Here is a 21,855-nt window from a genome sequence, read left to right as displayed (position 1 = left end):
TTTTTGTGCAGACTATGGGAGTCACAGACTGGTAACTACAGAGCTACATCACTTCCTAGACAAAGATTGCTTGCATAATTATTTTATGAGTAGCTGCTTAATTATGGGTTGTTATTGTCTCTCATAGTATTTGGAATCATAATTCATGTATTTGCTTAGTATAAGCATGCAGTACCACATGTTTGTGGCCTTATATTATACTGAGGAATGTGCTTATGATAGTATGTCTTTCCATTCTTTTTGTTTTTCTGAAGTCACTACCAATCAGTGTTAAATTTGGTACCCTGATTGTGCACTTCTGTAATTCAAACTGCTTACGTTTCATTAATGTTTTTACCTTCACTCTGAATGTCCTGGCTTAGTAACGTCTTCTTTTCCACCACTCACAACATGCCCACAATGCATTTACCAATAAGTTATCTCAACCATAACTCTCTTCTACCATAGTTACCTTCTATGTTTGCAAATTATGATTACAAATACTGAAGGCAACAAAAAAGACTTGATATAAAGTTTGGTTCCAGCCTTATTTTCATCTACTGTGTAATCCAGCTTGGGGAAAAAAAAAACAAACAAAACCATAAATTATTGTCTCCATTACTTTCACCATTCAAATGCTCATTTTCCTGCTAAATGAAATGCAGAAGTGCTTTATTAACTTTCTATATTCTTACTGCTTCCCAGGAATCAAGTGTCAGCTTCATCAGACCACAAGGATATCCTTAAAGCTCAAGACCTTTCTGTCATCATAAAAGCATACGTGCTAGTTACATCCTTAACACCTTTGAAGGCCTTTCTTCATTCAGCTGCTACTGTCTGGCATCCACCCAAAAAGAAGCATTTTTCTGTAAAGGTAAAATGTTTTGTTTCCTAGTTTTTGGTCTTTTACAGACAAAGTAGAGACAGAAAACCGGGTAATGTTTATCTTCTCTTTTCCCCCTTCTCTACTTGCAATCATGAGCTGACAGTGATGGTTCTTCTCAAGTACTGCTTTCATTTCTCAGAAAAAGTGGGGCTTCGTTCATGTAGGAGAGAAGAGCTGGCCTGTGCAGTGGGGGTTATGAAGGGCCCTGGGATTTGCTTGCTTGAAAGCCAGCTTTTGCTGGTGAAACATCACAGCAGCTTTACAGTCAGAGTTTTCTCTAAAGCTCAGCTTCAGTACGCTCTGATGCAGTAACATCTTTTGCCTGGATGTTGACAGCGTTGTAAAAAACAAAAGTAAATATTTAAATTATTTGTTTAGATTTCTTTTTTAGGTGCAGTAAAATAGAATGGATGAGTGTCAGGGCACATCCAAATAAGGAGAAGGAAGGATTCTGTGGAGAAAGTGGCTTCTCATGGTCTGTAGGTTTTATGGAGAAGAATGTATCCCACATGCTTTAACTCTGCCTATCTCCAAAGTGCCTGGAGAGACCCCTCTCTCTTCATGTCTAGTTTCCTCAGCAGTTGTATGGATTCCAAATACATTTTTCCATTCCTTTCAGCAAGGAACTGTCCTTCCACACAGCAGCTCTTTTTGAAGGTAGTATAGGTTTCGGCTGCTGCTTTTTGAAGGAAAAAGGTCACAAAGTAGCAGTGATTTCTAGAGGTGACACTAGAAAACTCCTTCAGCAGCCCTCTGAGGATGGGTGTACTTTGCTCATATAACAAGGACAGGAGCAGGTCTTGTCTTTGAATCAGCGTGAATGTTGTGGCATCACTGCCAGGACTCTCGATGATGCTAATAATTTGGTATGTTCTATAATTTTAGCTCTGTGAAAGTTAAATGCCTACTCTAAGCTCATGATCTAATTCTAGTTATCGAAGAAGCAGACAACTCTAGGGTACAGAACATCTCAGTTTAGACACTACTTTTGGAATGAGGTAGGTTTCCTTCCAGAAATACCTGTTTCTTTCCACGGGCTATGACTATCATAGGGAACAAGGCAAATTCTAGATGGCTAAAATTAGATGAGACAAACCTACTTACCTCTCTTTCCCTCTTCAGAATCCCACTGAAATATATTATTTTACACTTCCTTTATGTGCATTTAAAAAGACTAGTGGACATCCACTTTCAACCCTTGGAAGTCAGTTTCGTTTTGTGAATTAAAATACCAAAATGTTCAGTATCTGAAGTAGACAGTACTTTGAAGGTTATTAGTCATTAATGGCTCTGATATGGCTCTGTAAAATAATTCCAACTGAGGGAAGTCTGCTGAAAGGGGTGCCAGTCATCATTTACAGAATCCTTTGCAGCTGAAGAAGCAATAAAAAAGACAAATAGAAGCAGCAGTAGTTCCAGTCTGGTTACTGCTGCTGTGGTGTTGTATCTTCCACAGCTTTAGGCAGACTTGTCAAAATGGCAAGAAATACACAAAAAGTAGGCACCTCAGAAAGCACATTTGTAGTGATGAAGAATTTTAAATACAAATCAACAAAACAATGGAATGCATGTCTATAAGACTGTCTTTCCGCATAAGCAGTGCACACTGTATAGTCTGGGAGGAGTCAGGGAGATTCACTCAGCAGCCAGAAGCTCCACTGGGAAAATCACAGAGGCTAATGTGCTTGATGCACAGACATCAGGCAGGAGTCATTAGAAAAGATGGCATCAGTCAGGAAAGAGACTTTGGGAAAATTCTTTTTGAATTCAGTTGTAGATCAACTTTGAGATGAGATTACATCAAGTTTCTAGGAAACTCTGTGGAGTCATCACTTATTGCCAGAGAGACATACAGTGCCAGCATCTATCACTATCTCCTCTCCCAGACTTTACAGTGGAGCTATGTGTGTTTGTACAAATAATCTGGTTTAGAATGCTTCTATAAGCATTATGTTTTTGCCAGCTCTAGTGTGTAGGAAAGGAAGTTGTTACATTATGAAGATCTAGCATGTCAGTAGTTGATAAAAACAGATATTAAGTCTAAGATCTGTTCTTCCACTGATTGACAGAATACCCATTGGTGTCACTGGGAACTGATTGTGCCTATAGGGGAGACTTGGATCTGGAATAAAACTGTGTGATGTGTTCTTTCCCCAAGAGCAGTTGATTGAACTCATCTTTTAAAATGAATAGTTTTAATCTGCTGTATTGTATCGTAGATGTATTGCTTTCAATAATGTTGCACAATAATTTGGAGATTTGCATAGTGTATATAAGCATTTGTTTAGCAAATTTTCTTGCGCCAGTGTAATTAAACCATTATTGATAAAAAATACATTCACAACTTCGGCTGAATTCCAACTTTACCACCACAAACACAAAGGTGTATCTTTACTACTACAGATTCAGTATCTTGAGTTTAAAATTTGATCTTCTGTGCAAAACAACCCTTTATGGTTGCTAAAACTAACCAGAACGTGGTATATGTGAAAGAGATATTTTTCAAGTCTGGAGATGTGGTACCAAATGACAACAAATGATTTACAGAAACTGCGTAAAGACAAAAAATAAGTTTAAATTAGTTAAATAACACTCTATTCTCCACTGTTAGTAGACTGTTGTAAATAATTTCTATGACTCAGATTTGTTTATCCTAATCAGAGTGATAAGTCTTTATAATGACTTCTTGAATAAGCATTGGCCAAATGGCAGTTCAGGAAGAGTTCAAGTTCATTTTACTCACCAGCTGCCGGCGCTTTTTTTGGATTATGCAGATTTTAGAATCTCAGTTCAGAAAGGAAAAAAGTTAAATCTTGAATTGGCATGAAGATTTTGTGTGTGCTCAAGGGGTGGCAAAAGTACAACTCTGGATCTGGGCCCCGGTTGGGAAGATGCAGGAAATGCAGTGAAGGGAATGGCTTTCTGCCACACAAATGTTATGAGACTCACATAATAGCCTTATTTCCATGAGGAAATTTGGAAACTCTTTATTTAGACCATCTGTGCTTTGAAAAAATAATAATAAAATGGAAGTTTTCTATTTTGCATATGGTACCAATTATGAGAGGGATCTCTATGTGCAATAATTGCCTTCATATTAATCAAATATGCATGTGTATTAAACAAAAAGCTGACCTATGAATCATTTTCTGTTTTATAGAAGCTGGTGTGTAAGACATTCATTTATGATTAATTATCTCAAGGTTTAACACACTATAAAGTACTTCCTTTGCTCAGCCATTAGTCTTTCCCAATCTGGTTCCAGTTCACAACAAAGGATGAGTTTTGCAGAATTCAGTAGTGCCACACTGTGCGTCACCTGGGAAGGTTCTTCTGTGTTGTAGGCTTGAGTGGCCACTTTTCTGTCTCACTGTCCATTTGCTCATCAAAAACATATGACAAGTTCCTCCCAGACTTGAATTTTTTGACTGATTTATGAGGCATAGCCCTAGATGACCTTAGCTGAGACTATGCTTATCACTTAAAAAGTGATTTTCAAGTTGCACAGTGAAGCAAACATACTAAACTGAAGCTGTTTCACAGAATTATAGAATCACAGAATAGGTTGGGTTGGAAGTGACTTTAAAGATCATCTAATTCCTACCCCCCTGCCATGGGCATTTTTACCAACCAGATCTTACTGTGGTATAAGACACTATAACCAAAATTCTCTTTCTTGTAAAATAGGTACTTGAAAAATTGAGTAAAGAAAAATAATTATCATGCTTAAAATATATGCAACTAAAACTGGATCCTCAACTGTCCAAGAAATATGTCCTTTAAGAGGACATGGAAATCTGGTTTAGAGCAGAATGCTGAAAATTAGGTTACAGTATTGCCCTCAAGTGGCCAATTTTGATACTACTTCACATATTTTATATGAAATAGAACGCAAGTGTTCATGCAGATAAAAATCAAAATGGTTAGAAGCAGCAGAAACTTGCAGGATTTTTTTCCTTTGTTTTAATTTGGGATTACCCATTCTTGCCCTGTCCCTTAGCAAGAGCAAATGCAAAAGAAAATTATCATCAACTATTAATTCGATTGCAGGCTTATTTGGGAATAAAATTAAATTTGTGCATTAGGTGTTGTAAGAACTTAGCACATGTATTTCACTGTTCTTTCAAAAGGCCTAAGCAGAGAATCTTCCTGAGACACTGAGCATAGCATAATGTCTCTGATTTCTCTACTCAAATCATTTAGAACCCATTTAGTCTGCTTGGACTGGGGAAGATTAAAGATATGCTTAGACTGACATTCCTTTTTCTGGCATAAAAAGTACTTATACCTAGGCAGATTCTACCCATTTCTGATAACCTGCAAGTTAAGACACACTGAACTGGAAGTCGAATACATTTATGTTTAATAAACTCCTGTGGACTTATGTGTTACACAGTTCTCTACCTTCTTCATTTTCTGTGTCAGGCATTTCAGTCTGTAAGGCATTGTACAAATACAGTCAAAATTCTTCCTGGAGTTCTTTTCTGCTTTTTTTCGACACGGACATCACAGTTTCTCTACTAAGAGCTCTAGACCGATAGTTCTTTATAACAAGTAGATATGTCATAAATAAGTCTTGACACTTTTATCCATGCCCTTCGCTCTCTGCTTTTCTTCTAGACCATAGACCTTCTGGCTCTTCAGTCCAAGCAATGATATAAACATGCCTCTGTGTTTTTCCCAGAACTGTCTCTTTTATCCTGTTTCCTTTTTTCACTTGCCTTTCAACATCTCTTAATTATCTTATTTGCTTCTCACAACAAACTGGGAAATGTCATTAGTAAATCTTCTTTACTCTTCCCCTAAAAAATTGATACTGTGTTGGAAAACTATTCTTAATTCAGTCCCATTCAAAGGACCTAATTTAGTTGCTGTGGAAGCTAGTGAACAGCTTTTCACTGACACCAGTAATCTTTGGACTTAATCTTAAGAGCAAGGATCTTTAAGGTTTTCTCAGGTGATCTTTTCTCTGTTTTTTGTTTTATTTTTCCACCGGCAAAGATTTAAAATAACACATTCTGGAGCAAATACTGAAATTAATGGTGACTGTCCACTGAAACTTGATAAACAAAGAGAGACAAGGGTTATTTTGTCCAGAGCTATTACATGACCTTTCTTGATGATAACATACCTAAAGAATAGAAAATATTCATAAATATATATATATTTACTCATAAAACAGCTGAATAACATCCTGATTCCTCCCTGATCAAGTGCCATGTAAGATGTACAGAGAAATGGCACAACATAGCGATAAATCAGGGGTGAAATGAACAGAAATACCTAATGCTAACATTATCAGCTTGTGATAAATGTCTGCACTGTTTTCTCTGTGAAGTATTCTAGAACTACCACTTTTGATTATAGGTACATTTTTCTCCCATTACCTATATTGCAATTTTTTTTTATATATTGCGGTAATGGTGAAATTTGCCTGTGCTAGCAGGCAGTACAGAAAATAGTTTCACTGCAAAATATTGATTCTGTGTGGAACCAGACTATATTCTTCCAGCCACTTTAGATATCTAGATACGTCCACACATACAGTCAAAGGGAATATTGCTTGTGTCTAAAAGAGTATTTCTATATCTGCGATCAATTACTTATATCCCAAAGTATTCCGATTTGGTGAAGGAATATCACTAAATATGGATCCATCAAGAATAATGAATATAGAAAGTGAACTGAAAGTACACTACTTATACTGAAGAAGCTAGAAGAGCTTGATTGAATTAACTCAAGTGAAAGCATCCTTGGCTGTTTTCAAAGAGAGGTGAATGTATTGAGTCTTTTGAGAACCTGTAAATCCAACTGATCAGGAAGGCTGCAACAGCTCTGATGCTGTAGAGAAATTTGGAAAGAACAGTCTTTGATATTTCAAAAAGACACATCTTTTTGGAAACCAAAAGTCATGTTTTACTTCCCCAGAAGTAAATCTTACTCTCAACTATGATACCGATAACTTTACCTTTCATCTAGTTTTGAAGATTGCAAATAAGGACCATCGAGGTCACTTTATAAAGTATTCATACAAATCCTATAGAATATGGTGCCTCAGATCTCAAAGTCTAAACCTCAGAATTTCTCTGAACTACTCAGTAGCTTCAGTGGCCTTTCATCTTCTATCTGCCTGCTTCCTGTGCAGGTTCAGAGCTCAGCTACAGCTCCAAAGGTGGGATACTGTTTCAGGAAAAACTGATGAGCTCACATTGTTCTAACAAAATCAGGATAGAAGTGGTTAACTGATTATATGTAATTAACTGGCAGTTGGTATTATTAGCATACTCAATATCACTAATAGACCAGATAAGCCATGATACTAGGCACTTCAATAATGTTCATAATGTTAATAATGTTCTAAATATCCTCTTATAAATAACCCTCTGAAGTTCTAGTCCCACTCACCCAACTGCTCACCCACTCCTATGTGCTCCTGTCTCACAGGCAGCAGGGTTACAAACACAGCCTCACTCTCTTTGGGGGCAGTTCTCTGCTTGCACACAACTCTAGCTGGAGAAGTGGAAGCTCCAGATCTGTGTACACCCATATAGGACCCATGCCAAGGCTGACAGCCCACTAAGCCCTATGCTCCAGGAAAAACTGTAGTGCTGGTGGGCTGAATTATGGTTGTACCTGACCAGTTTTGCCTGCTGCTGTTTCCGCTCCAAATCCTCTTTCTCCCAACCCACCCCACTGCAAATTTTCATGCTTTTTTAATGTTATTTTTCAAGCTGGCTCCTTCCTCGTAATTTCTTTGTTGCCATTTAATCTTGCTGTTGGTTTATTATCATCATTTTAGGGCAAAAACCCTCCCAGATCATTTTGTATATTCCAGTCACGCGGGTTTTGTTATCTGTAAGACTTTTGTCAAGGGTAGACTACATGAGCTCTCCCAGGATTTATCTCCTTCCTGCCTTCAGTGTCTCGTTTAGATTCTTCGCTAGAGGAACAGAGCAGTTTCAGATTGCAATTAATGTCACCATTTTGAAATATCTACCCCAAGATGACATAAATCATGTTCCTGAAGTGTCTGTATTGTGCAATGAAGTAAAAAAAGAACCTAAACATAAACCACACAATCTTGTAGGGTGGCATTCCTTTGCATACTGCGACACCTAAGTGAATTGTCTGTGTGTGAGCTGTGTTTCTGAACTCCTATTGTAATTAACATAAAGCTAAGTCAGTGAAGGTAGGTGTTATAAGTTTGCATTTATTGCCATTCCTGAGATTAGTTAAGGAAAATCTTCCTTTTTTGACTTGTCATGTGGCAAAGCTGTGCTGGGATGGAGCTAGCAGGCAATCCCAGAAGAATTGCTACATTTTGTTTTCATTGCAGTAAAATTCCTTTACATCTTCTGTGGAGTGTTGGAGTCTGACACCCAGTGCACACAGTGTACGTGCCATGTCTGCTCCTCAGCATGCTCTGAATAGGCCTCTTAAAATAAAGGAGTGGAGGTGGGAGAAACTGGGACATAGCTGTCTGATTTAATTTATACCTTTCTGAAGCAAATCCTCAGCTAACTATTCAGCTGGCTGCCCCAGGCTGCCCTAGAACCCGTCTTAAGAAATTCAATTGCAGAGAACATGCCAGAGGAAAATCTTCTGAAGGGAATTACTAAGCTACCATAGTATGCAGTCCTGTGAACGGTACATTCCTCTGCTCTCCTTTAGTGTCCATGAGTCTGTTCATGAAGCTTGTCAATTACACTGCATTTTTATTCAGTCTTTTAGACCACTCACTGGTGATTCCATGTATTTTTGAAGGTCCAAAGGAATCCATGTCACTGAAATCATAAGGCTTATTTCAATGACTACAGATTTTTAAAAAATAAAATTCAAAGTGGGTAGAGAAAAAGCATTTTAAATTTAATACTGTTACCCATTTTTTTTTCTCCAATGGCTTATCCTAAAGCAAAAACAGTTATCAGTGAGCTAAAGATCAATGAGTTAAAACTCATCTTAATTATGTTCCTAGTTCAGACTGCCTTTGGAGAAAATATGTTTTGATCCCTGTACTTTAACTAGATTTATACATTCTCTGAAAGGTATTATATAAATACATGGAATATACCCCTGACTATATTCATCCAGCACGTGGATGAACATTTCCAAGCTTCTGAGAACTCTTGCAGTTCTGCACACAATGGTGTCATTGTACAATGTGTATGTCCATGTGTACATTAGGTTTTACAGCCTACTAAAATTTAATCCCTATTCCTCTGCTCAAAAATCTGGCAGTAAAAGGTCAGCTTTCTCACAGACTAAATTCCTGTGATTGTCACTAGTTTTTTTCCATTCTGTCCTCTTCTGCTATTCTGTGCTGTTTTTAATCAACCTCAGTCAATAAGGAGGTTGAACCCTGCTGGGCAGGTGGTCTGTTTCCTCTGAAGGTGGGAGAACGTGCCTCAGTAGTCATCATCTGTAGTAACCTTCAGCTTAGTGACTTCACTGTTCTGCAGTTGAACAGAACTAAGTGTTGGAAACACTTAGAAAAACTCAAAGTTGCTATAGGTATTCATATTTCTTATCCCCAGTCCATATATTCTACATTTTCCCTATTAGGTGCTGAGAACTCTGTAGAATCCATAAGAGTCAAATGTAACCTGAACTGGTTTGAACTGGAGTTTTTCATGAACTGGAATTGAACCTGAAGCATTTTTCTGGTGTCTTTGTTGGTCCTGAACCAAGCTGTCTAAATATTTATTTTCAGTCATTGGCTTAGAATAAACATTGTCCTAAAACTTGATATCCTATAATGAGGACCCGCTGAGCACAGTTGTTTTTTTTCTAATCTGCCCAAAGAGGACTGTAACTAAAATGCAGATCCTTGGAGAAGCCAGTTTTATTTCAAGGTCTGTTGTGTTGGAAGCAGTTTGCTGCTTTAGCCAGCAGCATGCTGTGAGTGCAAACAGTGCAAATCAGCCTGCCTTTCAGCAGTTCTGGCTCAAAATACATGCCTTGCGTATCCTTTGTGTTGCAGTATTTAGGAACCAATTGGTGGAGATGAGCAAATGACCTATAAAGGGCTTTTTCTGTCCCTCTTGCTGTTCTTTCCAGTAATCGCTCTCTATCTCTCCTTATAAAATTCTGTAGCTCCTTATGTCCCCTGTGCAGTAAAGCAAGACAGCTTCTCACTTACCCCTCGAAACCCACTGTAGACATAGGAAACTAGAGAAGAGGTAAAAGCTAATCTAGCAGCAATGTGAATGATGTACAGGATCTGGCAAAGACACTGGAGATAGATGTCGAAGTAAGCTGATGAACCACCTTGTTGTCTCATCCTGCTGAGGTGGATCTTCATTCTTAGTTTCTTATTTCATATGAACTGATTAATAAATTGCTGTTGGGCTTCACCAAAACTGGGACAATTTCAATCAGAGATGAATCTGAATCAGAACTGATGTGAAAATTATTCAGCTTCACATTCTGAATCTTTGTGTCACTCTATAGGAGAAACAAAGCTGAGTGATCTTGGACTTTGAGAAGCAAGTACTCCTGCTTGCCTTGAAATGTAGCGCCATCTCAAGCTTTGCATAATCTCTTTCTACATTGCAGTTCTAGGGCTCTTTTGCCCTAGAGATTCACGGAACTGCAGTACACATGGAAACTCTATGACATAAAAATATGCTGTAATGTAATTCAAGATTGCAACATGATGCAAATATCCAAATGGCAGAGCTGAGGTTATATGTACAACCTTTATTTATAAATTCCTGGCAGTCAGAAGTTTAATTTTGAAATTTGAGTAATAGATATTGTTGATATTCATTTCCTACTGGCATTCTCAGAAGCAGAATGGAGAGTCCCAAGCACTGCAAAACCTTCACCCAGATCACGGAGCAAATTTTGATTTGGCAATACTTGTAAGCTTGTTAGAATAAAACCAGATGTGATAAGAACAGGTAGGCAGCCAAACCAACTTCCTACCTTCTAGTTATCTACCAGCACAACAGGATTGAGCTACTGGCACTGAAGAGAACAAAGAGCAAAGGACGGTCAATATTAGCTCCATACTTAAGTGTTTTTCATACCTGGCTGTAGGCAATGATACAGTGTTTTTTAAAAAGGAAAGTGGAAAATGCTTATTACATTTAATTGCAATATGCTGCCTGAAGAAACTGTAAGTTAATCATTCATGCCAACACAAACGAGCGTCTTTGGCAGTATTTCTGCTCACATGGGGAAGCTACAGCACTGTCTAGAAAATTCTGTGGACAAGAGTGCATAGAATTATGTTGTAAAGAGATCTGGTGTTAGCACAGTGAATTCATCATAATGCATGTACCCAGGGGACAGTGCTAGGTCCAGTCTGTTCCACATCTTTGTTAATGGTCTGGATGATGGGGTAGAACGCACTCTCAACATGTTTGCAGGTGATACGAAAGTGGGAGGAATGGCTTGTTTGCCAGAGGGCCATGGTGCCATCCAGAAGGACCTTGACAGTCTGAAGAAATGGGCTAACAGGAATTTAATTTTTTTTTTTTAATTAATTGAATAATTGAAAACATGATTCAAAGGCAGATCCTTTCTTAGCACCAAGATCTCTGATACAACAAAACCTGCCTGTGTCCCATTCTTCACTGGTATACTGTGTTGCTCTAGTTCTCTTCCCCTAGATTTTTACCGGAAGTGATAAGGAGGATGGATTTTCATGAGAGATTAAAGCAGTTAATAAGCAGTCCTGCATAACACTGCATAACAGTGTTATGCAGGACAGTGAATATGTCCCTTGGAGGATTCACATAGCTAAAATCCTCAGTATCTGCAAGAGTCCAGCCAAAATATAGTCTGTGATGGCTGCAATGGATGTGATGACTGGTTCTGTTTAGAATTTGTTAACCTGGAGTAAAAATTAATAGTCAAGGTCAAGTGGGATAGCCCTTGGCGTAGTATGTTAACCATATAAAAGGTTTTTCTATGATTGTGCTACTGCCTACTGCTGAAGCATTAAGTGTTAGATTTCTTTTGCCTGAAACAAATTGATAGTAAAGGGTTTTTCTCAAAATAAGCTTATACTGTGAGCAATAATTTTTAAATGCATTGCTTTAGAGTCTGTTTCTAATATTTGTAAACTAAAGCTCCTTCTTTGCTAGTGTGCTATGTGGTGCTTTTCATGCCATTCTTTACTGTGCAAATGAGTAACAACTGAAATTGACATTGTAATACAATTTTGACTTTTACTAGCCTTATAATTTATGACCTTAAGCACTGGTTTAGTTAAGCACTGGTAAATGTTCGCAAATACATGTAATATTTTTCACAGCTGCAAAGGTTTTTTGAGATGTTCTTCAAAAGCAGTTCTCCCCAACAAGCCTTTAACAACATGAAAGAAGCTATAAGCAAACTTCTACTTATAACTGAGGTCCTCAGTGAATCATCTGCCTCAGGACCAGGCTCTTTCAATCAGTAAGTAACTTGCAGTGTTCATTGCTATGTTGTTAAAACAGCTTCTTAGAACAGAATAAAAATTGTAGAGGACACATGACTCCTGAAATAACAAAATCCCTTATATTTCATAATTCTTGATAGAATAAAGTGAAGATACATTGTACCTAGGGAAGAAAACCCTTCTATATCCACAGTGTTTCTGGTTTGTAAAGAGGTTCTGGTAAATACCAAGGACAAAATGTTGTGTCCTGATGAAGTTTTTCATGCAGCACAAATGAGCAGAGATTGCTCACAATTGGGCTAGTCATCATTTGTATAATGCCGTATTTCCTGTAAGTGAGCACTCTGACATGATTCAAATGTTTAAAGTTAGAGTAGCACTGGCTGTTCTGATTTGGCCAAGGCAGAGAACATGAACAACAAACACAGCAGAATACTTGTTATGAAATGTATCCAGGCAGCAACATTCATTTTTATGTGAGAGCTAAGTCATTGCAATCACTTCCCCTAGATTGTTACAGTTTTTATGCATATATCAGCATTTCTTACTTAATAAATTCGGTAATTAATATTTGTTCTCCACATGTTGTGTAACATCTGTAAGTTTTTTTGTGGCATATAGTAAATAAGTTACTATTTATTATGTTTGTATGCTTTAAAAATACTTAAGTTGGTCCAAAAGTAATGCCTCCTATTTATTTCTATTGAAACTACAACAAAAAGCACAATAACAATATTTAACATAGCACATTATCAGCTACAGAACACTATTTTCCAGCATAGTCACCTCAGTAGCTGTGCATTTTCACCAGCAATGAACAAGAGCCTGCATGCTGTGCTTGAAAAAATCTATACCAGCGGAGTCATCCCACTGTCTCAGTCATCACTGCTGAAATGCACCACCCACTGCCTCACTCTGCTGGTCTCTACAAACATTCAACATGAATCAATAAGTGGGTGCAATTTTTCCTGCATAGAGGAATTCAATGACACACCTTTGCTTCATCTGCACTTCCATGTCAGATACCATTTGTCAGGCTGCCCCTCTTCTGCCTTCTGTCACATGGCAGCAAAACATAATATTGGTGGGAAGGTTCAACCTCTGCTGCCATAGCACCAAAATCCTCTGATGTCACAGTGCAACAAAATGAAATGGGAGACATTGCTTTCAGAGCAGCCCTCATATATTTGAGAACCTTGGTGTTTCAGTAACAGGAATATGAAGCTCATTATTTTTCAGGAATAACACATTGTGAGGGAAGTGGAAAGAGAGAAGGGAACAAGTATAAAATGAATAAAGCTATTTTAATAATGATCCAAACTGAATATTTGTTTACCCACGGGATAGATATGCTTTATGAGTGTAGGCTAAAATTTTCTTGGGGTTCTTGGCCCATGCCTTAAAACATCCCCCCTGGTGCAGCTAGGTTCAGTGAGCCTAGAGACTTCCACCTGATAGACATCTCTTAAACTCCACATGTCTCCAAAGCTTTTGTGGGACCTCATTCTCATCAAAAAACATTTTGTTCTCCAGTGAGTTCCCTTCCCACACTAGTTTAAAAGTCAGCCATACAGACATCCTTTAGTATATCACTCTTTTCTTCAGAACATGACTATTTTTGGTTAGGGTTGTGGACTCTTCTTAGAAATTTTTAGTCCGTATTGTATGCTTTGTCTGGACAAATATGTTCATGTTCTGTCATTGTAGCCTGTATTTTACAATATCTGTCCTCCCTGAATCTGATTTCTGTTGTATTCTATTTCAGGTGCAGCCAATGTTTTCAAATGCTGACTTTTGACATTGGGTTCAGCACCTCCCTACACCCCATAGTTCTTCAGGTGAGCAAACAACACTGAATGTTTCTTTTGTTGTTGTAGTGTTTTATGGGCTTGTTCAGCCCAGTTCTATGACCAGTGGGGCAGAGGGATCCACGCATCCATGCCTCCAGAAAAGGGAAAGAGAGGACCCCAAATAATTAAAAACAGCGGCAACGATCTGAGGAGAAACAAACTAATTTACTAGATATGGTATCGAAATGCAAGATAACACACTATAATACAATGTAATTAGAATTGAAGACAATATTCAAATATAATGAGAGAAGGAGCATCCAAAAACAGAAAGGCCTTACACTAATGCTGAGGCGACGCATGTGGTCGGGACAAGCAGTAGGGAGGAGAGCCAAAAAAGGGAAAAGAGCACATCAGGTGACCTACCAAGGCCTTACATCTGTTCACCCTGAGCAGAAATGATAACAGAACAGCAGTCTTCTGGGGAATGTAGTTCTCTTCCAATACAGGTGTCCGGACCTGGAGCATTAACTCTAACCCCAGTGCACTATATGATGTTATGATGTAGAATACCGATAACCAAAAATCATAAAACCATGACATTATGTTTTTTCTCTCCTGGAGTGCCCTAGACTTTGCAAGCTTGTCGAAGAAAAGAAGGGTTTTACTGACCCCAGAAAATTACAACAAACAGAACACAGCAAAAAAAACCTCTGTGATGGTTGCTCTCAAATCTCCAAGAAATGTCCAAATGCTTTAATAATATTTTTGCCTAGAAGTAGCTATGGCAGAAAGCAATTGGTGACGGACAGATTTCCTGTGATGAAGTTCACCATACCATTTAGGAGTATAAACTTTTTAGTGTTACAGCACTATCATCACAAATTAATATCAGCTAAACAAAATGCATAGTAAGCACTGCATTCAAGTGAAGTTAGGTATTAACTGCACCAGAAAGAAGAACACTAAGGGAGAAAGTTAGAAGCCATTAATAGCTTTTAATACAGGTTAACATTCTCCATTAGCTGTATCATAATTGTTCAGTTCATTTCTGCTTTCACCTTCACGGTGTTGCCTTCTTTCACTGCACTGCCCTCTTCCTGGATAGTCCTCAAGGCCCTCAAAACCTGAAAAAAGATGACTATTAGCATAAACTCCTTCTGACAATTTTGTACAATTCCTGTCTAATAACAACCCGGCCAGAACAAGAAGCTTACTGCTTTACAGCTTTTTTTCCACTACATTTATACATACATACAATTATGTATATAACTGGACATATAAAATCTTTCTCCATATATATGATATACAAAGAACAAAGCAAATATATCCTGTGAAATTAAAGGAGACGGTTTTTTAAATTTATCTCCTGTTAAAATCTCTGCAGTTTTCTAGTAACAATAATGCAAAGACAAGACCCTATAAACCTGTAAATAAATTCTACCTGGAGTGCTTAAAATCATAAACATAAAGTATAATGTTTACCAGCTTCTATAGTAGCCTTAACCATCAGTCATAATCCACAAATGTGCAGTAAATCAGAACAATTAATAGTTTCCAATGAGATAATACACAGTTACTGTAAAAATTAACAGTTGATACTTTCTTAGCATCGATTGAAATTTTATTTTGAATTGAATCCCCTAGAAACTGAAGTATGCACATACCCCATATCGCTTGGTTATATTTGTGTTTGTATTAAATAATAATTTATTCATATTTTTATGACTGTATTGGTTGTGTTTATATATTGTAAGGATTATATCATCGATATAAACTCAAATACCTGAGTTTTTTAAGAGTTGTGTTAATGAATCAGCTGACATTTTTAAAAATCAAATTTCAAACGAGGTGGAAAAGAGCCGTTTCACACTAGCATGAGATATTATACTTTTTTCCACTAGAGGTCAGCAAACATTGTGGCGTGTGGTTTTTACAGAAAATGTGGTACAATGTTTTTTATATTATAATCCTGTCGGTTTTATTAGTGCTCTTACAGCTTTTCTTTTTTAATAAAGAATTTCAGCTTAGTAATCTGTGGTAATGGGACGACAGGCCTATGATGTACACAATGTAAATTCTTACATTGCTTTCTAACAGGTGCATAAAAATTTTGACTTTCAAGATGAGGAGAAATCAAATCTTCAGGACCAAACTTTCAAAGAAGCTATTTTTGAAGACACTTTTAGACTTCTGTTGTCTAATAAGTCCTCAAGTTCCAGTTTCATAGAAGCTTTACAAAACATATATGGATCAACTGTTAGCAAGGTAGCTCATTGCCTCTTTGCTGGGGAAAAGGATTGGGGCCTAACGAAAGCACATCGCTTTCCATGTAATTTCACCAGAATGTGTTGCCCTTTTCTCCATAGGATGGAATCTTCCTCAAAGAAGTTGGACAATGTTTGTCTTTAGAGGAGATAAATTCAATGATGACATTTGTTAAAGAGGTGAAGAATCTTGGACAATTTGAGCTGGTAAAATAAACTATTCTGTTATACTGGGTTTGTATTTTATGTAAACCTGCTAATATTACTCCTGGATTACCATTCTCTGCTGTCACTACATGTGTCAGACTGAATGGATAGGAAAACAGAGATAGAGTTTATACTGATTTTATTTTAGATTTTTGGAATTTATAGTAAAAGAGAGAATGGAATGAAACACAGAATTTTGAGGTAAGGACAGAAAAAGCAGAAAAATAAACCAGAAAATAGAAAAAAGGAAAAGGAAAAAAAAATATGTAAAAGTCTCCTACAGTGGTAAGAAAATAGAATGAAAGTGAAGCAAAGGATGTGTGAATGGAAAAACTGGAGGCTGTTCAACACTAAGATCATTACCAAAGAAAAGACAGATATGAAAAAGTGGATAAAAAACATAGACGGAATGTGTGATATGTCTTCTTCAAAATTATAGCGAGTTGTTTTTAGGAGAATAATAGAGATGGAGGAATAGCAGCCAGTGTCCATGAATAGACATGATAGCTAATGAGAGAAAATGTCTGGTATTGAAGTGGAGGACTGGGGAAATGAATCACCAAAACCTGAATGTACTGTTCAGAAAATGTTCATGGCATCAGGATTTCCAGGATTTCTTCTAGGCTTCCTGATTAAGTATTAGGGCTGGAGACTGATGAGACTTTTAAAAATGGAATTAGTTTTTAGTTATCTAGATCTGGAAGTCAAGTTAGAGGCTCTGAGTGGAAAGGGAAGTTGACTTCCCTGTAAGTACAACAAGCAGGACTGATTTGCAGGGATGGGCAAGACAGTCATTTTCTACAGTTGTGTGAAAGAGAATTTATATTGATATATCTGTATGCTATATTCACTGTCTCCTGATATTTTCTCACTTCTATGCAATTTACAAATATTATAACATGTAGTCCCTAATCATCGTATCTCTTCTCAGCTTTACCCTTCTGCTGCACCCAAGATCCAAACTTTACTGCGTGACCTTTATCACATGGTAGACCCAATGAGACGACTTGGTTCAGTCCTGACTGTACATTGGTTGCTTTTCAGTTTGCTTGAACAATTCCAGTTCATGACCAAAGAGACACATACAGATCTTTCAGAATGGTAAGATAGCTATTATACAATATACTAAAGATAGTTTCTATAACTATGTAATTTGGAATAACACCAGTGAATACCATGAAACATAATTCCTCAATAGATGTAGGTGAATTTACATCACCTGACAGTAAGGTGCATCATCTGTCCATGAAGCACTGTCAGATATTCTGCCATTAGAGCTGCAGCTAGGTCTCAACATATGACAGTTTTTCCCTTCTACTTCTACTTCTAGCACAGAGATCCATGAGTTAAAAAAATAATTGGAGGTAATTCTTTTTTCTAAGAAATGTGAAATGAATTAGGTAAGTTGTTCCTGAAAAATGGTGAATTCAAAACTAAGAGTGTTTACCACTCTAATTTAATTTATTCAATTATGAACAAAAACGTAAAGAAAATATAAAATTTTAGGTGAAGGTTTTTCCAAAAGGGTTAATGAATTTTAGTGGCTCTAAATTTCCTGTATTTTATAAGAGACGGGTCAAAGAGTAGGATGCACCAAGATCCTGATTTAACTCTATTTGAAAAGCTGTGATAATATTGTCATAACAAGATGGAATCCATTGAGCTTTTGGTGAGAGATTATAAACTTTAATAAGGAGGGAGGCAGAGAGGAAAGAAGGAAGGTAGGCATGAAATAAAAAAGAGAGTAAGGAATGAAGGGAAAGAGAGTTAAAAGGTGTGGTATAAAATGTATTGATTATAAAAATTGGGGAAAAAAATTGTCACATACACTTATGCCATAATTCTTTACTGAATAGAGGCATATATACTGTTTATGCAAACAGAAGCATGTGATTTGTTCTGTTCCAGTGAGTCCCAAGTTTGACAGACAGCAGCATTATTGAATACACTTTGCTTGGAGAATGCTAAATTCACTATATAAGGCATCTGTAAGACTTCCTGAGTTTTAATTTTGTTTCTCAGTGAATTGTGTGTAGCTTTAAGGAGTTATCTGTATCTTTGTTTGCTTATCTGCAAAGTGAAAATTATACTTCACCACTGTGTTAGGTAACTGTTTATTAGTATTTTGAAAATACAGAGTTCCATAATTGTACTAAACATTATTATTGTTATTAATGGCCACTCCACGATAAGTAACTCAAAGATGCAGCTGTTTGCATTCATGTATAAGCCCTTGCCCTTTTGCCAAAATATTTTGGTTTGTATATCAAAGCATACCAACCCTTAGCAGCTTTCTGTTCTAATCTAAGCTGTGCTACTCACTTACTTTGAGCAACTCCTTGGCCTTTTTTTTCTTCACACTGAACATTTACTATATGTATATAAATACTTAGTAGTTACCATGACCTTTCTCCAGGGCAGTAGACAATTTTCTTCTTTGCACTGTATTTTTCTGCAATGATTAGGTTAATAATACCATTCTGCACATTCCCTCCATACAAAAAAAAAAAAAATAAATGCATGCTTTGACATTGCTAAATCATAATCTTCCACTCCTATAGTCACATGCAAGTGAAGGTGATATATGTGTCAGATATGCATGTAATTATTTATAATTGCAAGGAAGAAAGAGGTGAGTAAAGCATACACCCCAAATAACTCATTCTCTTTGAACGTTGATTAATCTTTGAGATTCCTACCTTTGATGAGCTTGTAGATCACAGAACCACAGAATTGTAGGGGTTCTAAGGGACCTCAAGAGAGCATTGATTCCAATCCCCCTGCCTAATCAGGTACCCTACAATAGGTTGCACAGGTAAGCATCCATATGCATCTTGAGTATCTCCTTAAAAGGAGATCCATCAGAACACTTTTTATGAATGTCTTCAGTTAAAGACAGATTGGCTAGTTGGTTCATTTAACTGTTCTTATTTCTCCAACTATACAAAATTGGTATTTATAAAACCCAGTGATTTGAATATCTAACTATCTACCCAGACAGTGTGGACGCTTATGGGAAAAATAGTGACTTTTGACTTAGGTCTCGTGCAGTTATGCAATTTACTGATAATGATTCCATAGAATTGAGCTATTATTTAAAGAGGTTTCATGGTCTGATTTTCTTAACCCATTTCGTCTACATTGCAAATATTGAAACCTTCGGTGACATTAGAGAACTGTCTGTATTTGTTCCACAGGAGAAGGAAGAAGAGCTCTATAAATTCATCTCCAACTGCAATGAAATGGTTACAGCCCAGGTGAGAATGACAATCTCAGAGGTGTTGGTATAAAATAAGACGAAATTCCTTGAAAGTGATGGAGGGATGCTACCTACATTTATGTTAAAAGTACATTTAAATTGATTTTTTGCATTTCGTGCATGATTTTTTGATTCTGTGCAGCATCAATTTGTGATATAACTAAGACATACATGATTATTGTCTTCTAGAGCATGGGCTATGAGGTACTGTAGCAAGTATGCCTGTCTTATCAAACAGCACAATAGCATACAAGAATCAGATTTATGAGAAAAACTAACCTTTCTCTTTTGTATGAGAGCTTAAATAGGTTGATAAAGTTGCAAATGCTTTTACAAATCAACTTGTACATTTGGAAAAGTACTACTAGCCTCTTTTACACAAGCCCATTATTAAGTCAAAAACAGAAACAGCAGCCCTCAAACTTAATTTAGGCTGAAAATAATTTCTTGGTGTTTAATGTTGTTATGCTCATTGCCTGGACAGTTTGGGAAACAAACGTAGTTCCAACTATGTGGCAAAAGAAGAGGGCAAGGAAATCAGGGATAAGATCTGCTGTGGGAGAAGTGAAAGAGAGTGAGGGAAGGAGGGAGAGAGAATTGGAATTAAGTGCCAGGAAAAAAATACCACTCTTTTGTCTGCAATTCTGTATTCCTCTTCAGGAAACCAGTACAGAGTACTTCATTCTGTGAAGCAAATGCCCCCATGGAAACTCTTTGGCAGAAGCCAAAGAAGTAGTCTACTGCACATTTAAATAGAAAATCCGCTAGTGGTCATCTGTCACAAAATGATCTCTGGTGGCTCCTCATTTTCCAGATACCTACAAAACATAATCTGAAGAGGAAAAAAATCATAACTCAACTGAATACTGAGAACGTAGTCTCAATATAGATTTTGTGATCCATTAAAAACTGCACTGCTCACAGCTAACACATATGTCAGAGCTCCAGAAGTGCCCAGGTTTTTCCCTTTTTTAGTTTTCACAGAATCACAGAATCACCAAGGTTGGAAAAGACCTACAAGATCATCCAGTCCAACCATCCACCTATCACCAATGGTACTCACTAAATCATATCCCTCAACACAACGTCCAAATGTTCCTTGAACACCTCCAGGGTCAGTGACTCCACCACCTTCCTGGGCAGCCCATTCCAGTGCCTGACCACTCTTTCAGAAAAGTAGTATTTCCTAACGCCCAGCCTAAATTTCCCCTCGTGCAGCTCAAAGCCTTTAGTCCTATCACATTTACACGAGAGAAGAGGCCGATCTCCAGCTCACTACAACCTCCCTTCAGGTAGTTATAGAGAGCAATAAGGCCTCCCCTGAGCCTTCTCTTCTCCAGACTGAACAATCCCAGCTCCTTCAGTCACTCCTCATAAGGTCTGTGCTCCAGACCCCTCACCAGCTTTGTTACTCTTCTCTGAACCCACTCCAGGGCCTCAATGTCTTTCTTGCAGTGAGGGGCCCAAAACTGGACACAGTACTCGAGGTGCGGCCTCACCAGAGCTGAGTACAGGGGGACAATCACTTCCCTGTTCCTGCTGGCAACACCATTCCTGATGCAAGCCAGGATGCCATTGGCCTTCTTGGCCACCTGGGCACACTGCTGGCTCATGTTCAGCTGAGCATCAATCAATACCCCCAGGTCCATTTCCTCTACGCAGTCTTCCAACCACTCTCCCCCAAGCCTGTAGTGTTGCCTGGGGTTGTCGGGGCCAAAGTGCAGGACCCAACATTTGGCTTTGTTGAACCTCATCCCATTGGCTTCAGCCCAGCTATCCAGCCTGTCTAGATCCCTCTGTATGGCCTCACTATCCCCAGGCAGATTGACACTTCCTGCCAAGTTGGTGTCATTTGCAAACGTACTGAGGGTGCACTCAGTGCCCTCATCCAGGTCATCAATAAAGATATTGAAGAGGACAGGCCCCAGCACCAACCCCTGGGGAACACTACTTGTGACCAGTCACCAGCTATTTAGCTGATTTATCTCCATTCACCGCCACTCTCTGGGCCCGGTGTTCCAGCCAGTTCATTATCCAGCCAAGAGTGTACCTGTCCAAGCCACGGGCTGCCAGCTTCT

At 37.9% G+C, this 21,855-nt stretch overlaps 1 protein-coding gene across 4 annotated transcripts in view; it reads left to right on the top strand.

Annotated features, from left to right (window-relative positions):
• CPED1 (cadherin like and PC-esterase domain containing 1) overlaps positions 1–21,855 on the top strand; it is a 143,537-nt gene that overhangs the window by 47,565 nt on the left and 74,117 nt on the right. For all 4 annotated transcript variants that reach the window (XM_010706395.3, XM_019612394.2, XM_019612395.2 and 1 more), the window contains exons 7-13: positions 685–853; positions 12,129–12,271; positions 14,020–14,092; positions 16,145–16,312; positions 16,414–16,518; positions 17,450–17,619; positions 19,716–19,775. In XM_010706395.3, coding sequence (XP_010704697.1) covers positions 685–853; positions 12,129–12,271; positions 14,020–14,092; positions 16,145–16,312; positions 16,414–16,518; positions 17,450–17,619; positions 19,716–19,775 — 888 coding nt within the window. The remainder of the gene's footprint in view (positions 1–684; positions 854–12,128; positions 12,272–14,019; positions 14,093–16,144; positions 16,313–16,413; positions 16,519–17,449; positions 17,620–19,715; positions 19,776–21,855) is intronic.

This window comes from Meleagris gallopavo, chromosome 1 (genome assembly GCF_000146605.3).
Source record: "Meleagris gallopavo isolate NT-WF06-2002-E0010 breed Aviagen turkey brand Nicholas breeding stock chromosome 1, Turkey_5.1, whole genome shotgun sequence".
Taxonomy (NCBI): Eukaryota; Metazoa; Chordata; class Aves; order Galliformes; family Phasianidae; genus Meleagris; species Meleagris gallopavo.
This window is presented reverse-complemented; position numbering and strand designations above follow the sequence as displayed.